This window comes from Coregonus clupeaformis, chromosome 29 (assembly GCF_020615455.1).
Source record: "Coregonus clupeaformis isolate EN_2021a chromosome 29, ASM2061545v1, whole genome shotgun sequence".
NCBI classification, from domain to species: domain Eukaryota; kingdom Metazoa; phylum Chordata; class Actinopteri; order Salmoniformes; family Salmonidae; genus Coregonus; species Coregonus clupeaformis.
In genome coordinates, this window is record NC_059220.1 from 65,245,326 (window position 1) to 65,256,166 (window position 10,841).

Here is a 10,841-nt window from a genome sequence, read left to right on the forward strand (position 1 = left end):
GTGCTGGTTGCCGAGGAGGGACATCCTAGACACGTCTCTTCTGACCGAGTTCCATCGTGGTCATCCTACGCGCCCTGCTCCGCGTCTTCCTGGTCGTCCCCGAGGCCGGGGTCGGCGCACGGCTGGAGCCGCGCGTCAAGGGGGGTACTGTCACGGTTTCGGCCGAGGCTGCTCCTTCTCCTTGTTCGGGCAGGCTTCGGCGGTCGTCGTCTCCGGAGTACTAGCTGCCACCGTTCTATGTTTCTATGTTTGATTGGTTTTGTCTGTTTGTTACACCTGTTCCTTGTTAGTGTTCATTATGCGTCCTATTTAGTTCTCTTGTGTTTGGTCAGGTGTTGTGTGTAATTGTTCGATGTCACGTGTTGTATTAGTTCGCTGTTCTGTTCTCTCTGTATTCGTTTTGTTAGAGAGAGTCCCGCACGTTGTGCGCTTTTATTTTTGGTACTTACCAGTGTGCGTAATTGTTCGCCTGTGGCCTGTTGCCGTGGTTGGCTTGTTTCCTGGGACTTCACTAAAGACATCTGTTTCGAACCTCTGTGTGTCCTGCGTGTGATTCCACGTTACCTCTACACTCAACCCTGACACTGCGCTTGTGAGGCTGGTTGGACGTACTGCCAAATTCTCTATAACGACGTTGGAGGTGGCTTATGGTAGAGAAATTAACCTTCAATTCTCTGGCAACAGCTCTGGTGGACATTCCTGCAATCAGCATGCCAATTGCACACACCCTCAAAACTTGAGACATCTGTGGCATTGTGTTGTGTGACAAAACTGCACATTTTAGAGTGGCTTTTTATTGTCCCCAGCACAAGGTGCAACTGTGTAATAATCATGCTGTTTAATCAGCTTCTTGATATGCCACACCTGTCAGGTAGATGGATTACCTTGGCAAAGGAGAAAGGCTCACTAATAGGGAGGTAAACACATTTGTGCACCAAATTTGAGAGAAATAAGCTTTTTGTGCGTATGGAAAATTTCTGGGATATTTAATTTCAGCTCATGAAACATGGGACCAACACTTTACATGTTGCGTTTATATTTTTGTTCAGTGTAGATGTGACAACCCATAATATGACAAACATAGAGAAGGCTAGTGGACCACACTGTAGCTTTAGTTACAATATCTATTTGAGCCATTAACTTCACCTGTCTGTATACCTACTGTATTGGTTTCACAATTTAGACTGGTTATTATTTTAGCTTGTGTTGACATTACTGTTTGGGTGTGATAAAGGAGTATGAACAAGCCATATTGAGAACATCCGCATTATATTGATCTAATTTGACTTTTATATGAAAGTCAAACAATGGATAATGATCCATTGTGTGTACATATAGATACAGTGCCTTCAGAAAGTATTTATACCCCTTGACTTATTCCACATTTTGTTGTGTTAGAGACTGAATTCAAAATGGAGTAGATATATTTTTTTTCTCACCCATCTACATGCAATACCCCATAATGAAAACATGTTTTTAGAAATGTTAGCTAATTTATTGAAAATGAAACACAGAAATATCTAATTTACATAAGTATTCACATGGCTAGAAGAAGAGATCTCAGTGACTTTGAAAGAGTGGTCTCAAAGGAGCATAGGGGGTTTAAAGTGTGTGTGTGTGTGTGTGTGTGTGTGTGTGTGTGTGTGTGTGTGTGTGTGTGTGTGTGTGTGTGCGTGCGTGCGTGCGTGCGTGCGTGCGTGCGTGCGTGCGTGTGTTTGTGTGTGTGTGTCAGTCACCAGATCTCAACCCAATTGAACACTTATGGGAGATTCTGCAGCGGCGCCTGAGACAGCTTTTTCCACCACCATAAACAAAACACCAAATTATGGAATTTCTCGTGGAAGAAAGGTGTCGCATCCCTCCAATAGAGTTCCAGATACTTGTAGAATAATAATATGCCATTTAGCAGATGCTTTTATCCAAAGTGACTTACAGTCATGTGTGCATAAATTTTTACGTATGGGTGGTCCCAGGGATCGAACCCACTACCCTGGCGTTACAAGCGCCATGCTCTACCAATTGAGCTACAGAGGACCACATGCCACATAGAATCTATGCCAAGGCGCATTGAAGCTGTTCTGGCGGCTCGTGGCGGCCCAATGCCCTATTAAGACATGTTATGTTGGTGTTTCCTTTATTTTGGCAATTACCTGTAGGTTTTCCACATAAAATAGTTGTAGAAAAAAGGATACCATATATTTGATATCAGATGCTATTCAGGCATTGTACCTTTACAGAAATGTGTGTTAGGGTCTGAATATACATTTGCATAGAAAACATTTTAACAGGTCACTCATACAAGAGCAACTACTTACAGGTCCCAATTGAGATTTTTATTTTCAAACAAGCATTGTAGCATAAAGCAATTTTTACCTTACATTTTCACAGTAAAATACTTTTTATGGATTTATCATTAATAATTTCTTGGCTTATGCAATTGTGTAAATGTTTTTGCGCTTCTTTAACCAACTGATCGTTCTATTGCATCTTTGCAGCACTTTAGTCATCTCATTCTTGGCACTCTGACTGATGAGACAGTAGAAAATAAGGTCCAGCATGCTGTTGAAGGTCGTCCAGGCAACCAGCACCATGTATGGGTCCCTGAGCTTCACGGCTATGCTACAGTCCCCTGGCTCCAGCACCCCTCTGAGGAACATAACGGCCTGGAAGGGGGCGAAGGCCACCACATACAGTGGGGGAAAAAAGTATTTAGTCAGCCACCAATTGTGCAAGTTCTCCCACTTAAAAAGATGAGAGAGGCCTGTAATTTTCATCATAGGTACACGTCAACTATGACAGACAAATTGAGGAAAAAAAATCCAGAAAATCCCATTGTAGGATTTTTAATGAATTTATTTGCAAATTATGGTGGAAAATAAGTATTTGGTCACCTACAAACAAGCAAGATTTCTGGCTCTCACAGACCTGTAACTTTATTCTTTAAGAGGCTCCTCTGTCCTCCACTCGTTACCTGTATTAATGGCACCTGTTTGAACTTGTTATCAGTATAAAAGACACCTCTCCACAACCTCAAACAGTCACACTCCAAACTCCACTATGGCCAAGACCAAAGAGCTGTCAAAGGACACCAGAAACAAAATTGTAGACCTGCACCAGGCTGGGAAGACTGAATCTGCAATAGGTAAGCAGCTTGGTTTGAAGAAATCAACTGTGGGAGCAATTACTAGGAAATGGAAGACATACAAGACCACTGATAATCTCCCTCGATCTGGGGCTCCACGCAAGATCTCACCCCGTGGGGTCAAAATGATGACAAGAACGGTGAGCAAAAATCCCAGAACCACACGGGGTACCTAGTGAATGACCTGCAGAGAGCTGGGACCAAAGTAACAAAGCCTACCATCAGTAACACACTACGCCGCCAGGGACTCAAATCCTGCAGTGCAGACGTGTCCCCCTGCTTAAGCCAGTACATGTCCAGGCCCATCTGAAGTTTGCTAGAGTGCATTTGGATGATCCAGAAGAGGATTGGGAGAATGTCATATGGTCAGATGAAACCAAAATAGATATTTTTGGTAAAAACTCAACTCGTCGTGTTTGGAGGACAAAGAATGCTGAGTTGCATCCAAAGAACACCATACCTACTGTGAAGCATGGGGGTGGAAACATCATTCTTTGGGGCTGTTTTTCTGCAAAGGGACCAGGACGACTGATCCGTGTAAAGGAAAGAATGAATGGGGCCATGTATCGTGAGATTTTGAGTGAAAACCTCCTTCCATCAGCAAGGGCATTGAAGATGAAACGTGGCTGGGTCTTTCAGCATGACAATGATCCCAAACACACCGCCCGGGCAACGAAGGAGTGACTTCGTAAGAAGCATTTCAAGGTCCTGGAGTGGCCTAGCCAGTCTCCAGATCTCAACCCCATAGAAAATCTTTGGAGGGAGTTGAAAGTCTGTGTTGCCCAGCGACAGCCCCAAAACATCACTGCTCTAGAGGAGATCTGCATGGAGGAATGGGCCAAAATACCAGCAACAGTGTGTGAAAACCTTGTGAAGACTTACAGAAAACGTTTGACCTGTGTCATTGCCAACAAAGGGTATATAACAAAGTATTGAGAAACTTTTGTTATTGACCAAATACTTCTTTTCTACCATAATTTGCAAATAAATTAATTATAAATCCTACAATGTGATTTTCTGGATTTTTTTTCCTCATTTTGTCTGTCATAGTTGACGTGTACCTATGATGAAAATGACAGGCCTCTCTCATCTTTTTAAGTGGGAGAACTTGCACAATTGGTGGCTGACTAAATACTTTTTTTCCCCACTGTATGTCACCAGGAGGACCAGCAACAGGAGGCTGACTTTCCTCCTCTCCCAGGCCAGCAAGGAGGCATTGTCGCGGAGCGCTAAAACAATCTGATGGAAGCAGAAGATCATGATGAGGAGGGGGAGCAGGAACCCCAGAGCCACCCGGGTCAGAGCAACGTGTGCGTCCGCCTGGGCCATGGGCATACCCTCCTTACACAGCCGCCTGGAGAAGAAGTCCTGCAGCGCCCCTGTTTGGTGAAGAAGATAGATGTGGATAGACAGTTCAACACACCACAACGCAGCCGGGGTAGTGGTAGCCAGGTGGAATGCATGGCCAGCCGTAGCAAAAAGCTTGTTGAAATTCGCAATTATTGTAGATTTATCGGTGGTGACAGTGTTTCCTAGCCTCAGTGCAGTGGGCTGTTGGGAGGAGCTGCTCTTATTTTCCATGGACTTTACAGTGTCCCAAAACTTTTTGGAGTTAGTGCTACAGGATGCAAATTTCTGTTTGAAAAAGCTAGCCTTTGCTTTCCTAACTGTTTGTGTATATTGGTTCCTGACTTCCCTGAAAAGTTGCATTTCGCGGGGGCCGTTCGATGCTAATGCAGTACGCCACAGGATGTTTTTGTGCTGGTCAAGGGCAGTCAAGTCTGAGGAGAACCAGGGGCTATATCTGTTCTTAGTTCTGAATTTTTTGAATGGGGCATGCTTATTTAAGATGGAGAGGAAAGCACTTTTAAAGAACAACCAGGCATCCTCTATTGATGGAATGAGGTCAATATCCATCCAGGATACCCGGGCCAGGTCAATTAGAAAGGCCTGCTCGCTAAAGGGTTTTAGGGAGCGTTTGACAGTGATGAGGGGTGTTCGTTTGACCGCAGACCCATTACGGACGCAGGCAATAAGGCAGTGATCGCTGAGATCCTGGTTGAAGACAGCGGAGGTGTATTTAGAGGGTACATTTGTCAGGATGATATCTATGAGGGTGCCCATGTTTACAGATTTAGGGTTGTACCTGGTAGGTTCATTGATAATTTGTGTGAGATTGAGGACATCTAGTTTAGATTGTAGGTTGGCCGGGATGTTAAGCATATCCCAGTTTAGGTCACCAAGCAGTACGAACTCTGAGGATAGATGGGGGGCAATCAGTCCACATATGGTGTCCAGGGCACAGCTCGGGGCTGAGGGGGGTCTGTAGCAAGCGGCAGCCGTGAGAGACTTATTTCTGGAAAGGTGGATTTTTAGAAGTAGAAGCTCAAACTGTTTGGGAACAGACCTGGATAGTACGATAGAGCTCTGCAGGCTATCTCTACAGTAGATTGCAACCCCACCCCCTTTGGCAGTTCTATCGAGTTGGAAAATGTTGTAGTTGGGGATGGAAATGTCGGAATTTTTGGTGGCCTTCCTAAACCAGGATTCAGACACTGCTAGAACATCAGGGTTGGCGGAGTGTGCTAACGCAGTGAATAACTCAAATTTAGGGAGGAGGCTTCGAATGTTAACGTGCAAGAAACCAAGGCTTTTACGGTTACAGAAGTCAACAAATGATAACGCCTGGGGAGTAGGAGTGATACTGGGGGCTACAGGGCCTGGGTTAACCTCTACATCACCAGAGGAACAGAGGAGGAGTAGAATAAGGATACGGCTAAAGGCTTTAAGTACTGGTCTTCTAGTGCGTTGGGTACAGAGAAAAAAAGTGCAGATTTCCGGGCGTTGTAGAATAGATTCAGGGCATTATGTACAGACAAGGATATGGAAGGATATGAGTACAGTGGAGGTAAACCTAAGCGTTGGGTAACGATGAAAGAGATAGCATCACTGGAGGCACCGATTGAGTCGGTCTCCGCATGTATGGGGGGTGAGACAAAGGAGCTATCTAAGGCAGGTTGAGCTGGGCTGGGGGATCTACAGTGAAATAATACAATAAGAAATAACCGAAACAGCAATAAGCAAGGCATATTGACATGGGAGAGAGGCATAATTTAATCACAGGTGTTATTCGAGAGAGCTAAGACAACAGCTGGTAATGGCGACAAAGTTTGGGCTGAGGCTAAACATAAACAGGATGCGGTACCGTAAAAAGGAACAGTCCAGCAGGCATCAGCTGTGTAGCTGAGTTATCATAAGGTCCGGTGAACAGCAATAGGAGAGTTCGGAGGTAGTTCGGGGGTTGCTATAGCACTGGCAAGCAAGAGGCCACGGCTAGCGTGTGCTAGCGGGCCAGGGCTAGCAGATGGATCTTCGTGATCGACGTCGTTACGGGAAGCCTGTTGTAACCACATCAGACGATTTCTTCGGCAGACCAGTCGTGTTGGATTGGCGGGGCTCCGTGTCAACACTAGGAGGTCCCATCCGGTTGACAGAGAGGTAGATAGCCGGGAGATGGGCCTGGCTCTAGGCTAGCTCAAGGCTGATTAGCCAACAACAACGTCCATTTGGTTGCAGCTAGCTAGCTGCGATGATCTGGTGTTAAAGGTCCAGTGATTCAGTGATTCCGGCAAAAAAACTGATATGTTCTGGGTCGATAACGCGCTGTGCAGACAGTGCAGACTGGCCGATAATAGTCCAGGCTAGAGCTGGATGGTAGGTAGTGCAGGCCACGGGCAATGGTGAAAAACCGCTAACGGTGGCTAATAGCAAGTAGCTAGTTAGCTGGCTACTCCCTTCCGGTAGACAGAGAGGTAGAGAGCCGGGATATGGGGCTAGCTCGAGGCTAACTGGTGCTTGCTTCGGGGGCAGTGGTGATTAGCCAAACAGCAACATCCATTCGGTTGCGGCTAGCTAGTTGCGATCCGGTGTTAATGTCCAGTGATTCAGTTATTTCGGCAGAAAAATCAGATGTTCTGGGTGAAAACCGCTAACGGTGGCTAATAGCAAGTAGCTAGTTAGCTGGCTAGCTAGTTTCAACTGGAGATTCTAGAGAAAAGGTAAGTCAATAATAGAGTCTGTTCCACATTGAGTGAGGCAGGTTGCAGGAAAGTATATTTTGTAGAAGGATGAAAAGTGTGATAGGGAAATATGTACGAAAAATACAAAAAATATACAAAAAAACAGGCTATTTACACAGACACACAACAAAGAACACGACCGCACTGCTACGCCATCTTGGATATATGTTTAAAGCACACAAAAGAGGAGAGTTGTTTTTCAAGAGGTGACTTTTGGGTAACATCTTATTTTGATAGTCTGTAGAGCATCTACAGATGGACTATCAGTAACATTTCAACTAACTATCTACTAACACTAATCCTAGCCCTAACCTTAACACTGATCCTAACCCTAAACTTAACCCTTACCCTAACCCTAACCTTAACAACAACTTGCCATCTCAAAATGGACTCCTATACCTACACATGCAAATAGTTATAGAATGTGGGTGGTCATACACTCAAGTTAACAAACTATATATACAAACATGAGCCACCAGAATCAGTCTGGAGAGCAAAATAGCACATCTAGGCAGACACCTCTCCTCACTGTGGTCTTGTGATATTATCATTAAATTACTATGAATTTACTTCCTATAGGTGTCTTGGGAATCATTGATATTTGTGTCAAGATACACATAGTATTCTCTCCAATGTCACACAGGAGGAATTTGCTCATATGCATTAAATAACTTTATTGAAAAGAAGAATGGTAGAGGTACAGCAGAAGTACAGCAAATGTGGGTACTGGCAAGAGAAATGTCATACAATGTTTAGGCATTCACATAGAGGTGTTTGGCATTTAAAAGTCACAATTTATTGTGACAAGACAAGGTTTTGGGGCTATTTAGAATGGTGTAACATACACACACACACACAAACACACACAGGAAACATTTCAAATCTATCACCCCATGATCTTCACTGCTAGAACATACAATCTATGTTGCTTTTCTCAGAGAAAGGTCCGTAAAAGTTCAATTTAGCATTAAAAGTGACATTGTGACAGGTGACATTGTGAGTATACAAATTATGCTTCATAAACTATCGCCATTATCTCACTTTTGAGGCGATAATTTCCGTGCCTACAAACATATCTCCTACACAATCTAAACCTGATAGACCTCAATAATGTAGTTCAAGATTGCACACATTTAATGTGGCTACATTGTGTTATTCAACATTGAAAATGCCATTTAGTGTGCAATAACTACATGATATCAAACAAATGTGCAGGAAAATGCAGGAACTCATGCCTATATCACAACAGGTTTGATTTGATCAGTCCTGTGGAGGTAGGTTGATACAATTGAAAGCTGAAATGCCATCGTATCAGATCTCCTGCGATTCTTCATTCTCCTGTAGATGGTGCTAACTTTCGTCCTAAAATACTGACCAGAAAATACATACAACACAGGGTTTAGGCTACTGTTCAGAATTGCTAGGTAGGTTGAAAACTGGGTACCAATGTCCAGGGTATAATGCCACGTCTCATCCAAGACCTCTGCATCACACAGTATATCGAGTAAGGTGAAGAGTTGGAAGGGACTCCAACATACAAAAAACAGCAGCGTCACGGCGTAAACGAGGACCGTGGCCTTCCTGTCGTTTCCACCCTCTATATAAACACTCTTCCCCCTCTTCCTCAGGGCTCTGATGATGTTACAACTACAGGAAAAAATCACCACAACAGGTAGAACAAAGCCCACTATGTTCAACAGGAGGTTGTGGGCCAGCTTCCAAGACTCCCCAGAGTGGTCAGGATACTCCAGAATACACGCCATTGTCTGATATTCCTCAACGAACGTCACCTTTCTGTGAAGCGAAGCTAGACCCCCTATCAGCAGCCCAAACAGCCACAGTATGAGGCAGACCACCCGCGCGTAGCGCTTCTTCCTCAGCCACCTGGCCCTCAAGGTCCTCACCAACGCTAAGTAGCGGTCCACGCTCACCATCACCAACAGGAAGATGCTGGTGTAGAAGTTGACAATGATAGACAGATTGACTACATGGCACAGGAAGTCTCCATAAGGCCAGTTGTAGTCATTGAGGATGTTCATGGCCCAGAAGGGCAGGCAAGCCAGGAGGAGCAGGTCAGCCAGGGCCAGATTTCCCAGGTAGATCTCTGGGACGGTGCACTGCTCCCTCTGAAGAAGGAAGACCAGCAGGACAAAGCCATTACCCAGCAGCCCCGTCACACACAGGGTGAAGATGTAGGGAGGGACGATGCTGTGGACCAGGATCCATTCTGTGGTGTTGTGGAGAGGAGTCTTGGCGGTGGGAAGGAAAGACCTGTTGTTTTCTGACAGGAGCATAGCCATGGAGACCACCAGCTCTGTGGTCATCAGAAAATGTCAAATTAAAATGTCAAAATGTTGTAATATCTGAGCTTATTATCCACTAATAAACAATAACATTAATCTTAACATTGTGACACTGAAGTTTAATATTGTATGTGTGCATGGAAATTGAAGCCAAAGAAAAAACTATTCTGTAATCAATCTCCAGACCCTCTTCATCGTAGCCAGATATCTATCAAAACTTAACGCTAAAGAGTCCAAACTCTCTTGAAAGGTCATCGTTAGCCAATTAGCTGTGGTTGTATAAGTATGCCGAATCCACAGACAAGTTTCGTTTTTCTAGTGTTGTTTGACAAAAGTTGGATTTAAGCATGATGTTTTGATAAAGACTTGACTTGGACTGATTGATCACTTTTTTTCAAATGACTCTTCCTTTTAAAATGTTATTTAGTAACTCATATAACATCAGCCAAATGTTGTTTTGCTTTTCCATTTATCAAGTGCAACTCTGAGCAGAACGTCCTTAACATACAGATAGATGACTGCTCAAATAAATAAGGCTTTCTTCTTGTCAAGTTGAATAACCTCTAAAAAAGTGTCTGTCTCCATGTTTTTGGTCTATCAGTATTAATTTGTACAAAATTACTTTGTCTCTATATCATTACTTTATTCAGAAGCCTGGCTCACGAAACCAACTTTTTGAATGTCATCCCAAGGAACATTTGTTGAAAAATGCATTTGTAAGAAACTGCTTACCTTGTTCCAATCATATGAAAATATAGTTTAGTAAGGAGAAGAAAACACTGCAGTTTACCCACACACCAACCCAGTAGACCATGTAGTGTTGTTCGTCTTTAAGCTTCTCACTGAGTTAGGGAGAGATGTGCTGGAAAGTTTGGTTCTGTATACAACATTCTTCCACACCCTTGTCCCACCGTGTATGTCAACTTGTTTATAAGCCAGTTTCAGTTCACCTCCTGAAGGACCAAAGGTCAGGTCAGAATGTATGAGTACTCAAGGAGAGAAAACATGCACCTCTATTTTAGAATTTTGGCACTGTGTAAAAACACATACACATAACCACAGGCCCAGGGCCAAGTAGCTAGCTTAATCCATGATTTTCTTTCCGTTCCCCCTTTTTCTCTCCAGTGGATTTAAACATAATAATTGAACATCCTCTGTTTATATTTCATTATGAGTGATATTAATTTTGATCACTCTTGTGTTGCAGAACATTTCTCTGCCCCACAGACGAGCTTTGTGATTTACATAAAAACTGAAAACCCACACTAACACAGTTATATTAATAACAGTATTGCAGTTTTCATGTAGCCTACTTTT

General features: G+C 43.7%; 1 protein-coding gene across 1 annotated transcript; it reads right to left on the reverse strand.

The window, feature by feature from the left end:
* Positions 1 to 8,456: 8,456 nt before the first annotated feature.
* bdkrb1 (bradykinin receptor B1) lies at positions 8,457 to 9,545 on the reverse strand. Its single transcript, XM_041854383.2, has one exon. The coding sequence runs from the start codon at positions 9,543 to 9,545 to the stop codon at positions 8,457 to 8,459; it is 1,089 nt and encodes a 362-aa protein (XP_041710317.2).
* Between the last annotated feature and the right edge of the window lie 1,296 nt (positions 9,546 to 10,841).

Bases quoted from the DNA above. Each gene is read 5' to 3' on its own strand.
- bdkrb1 (XM_041854383.2), bottom strand. From the start codon at position 9,545: ATGACCACAGAGCTGGTGGTCTCCATGGCTATGCTCCTGTCAGAAAAC.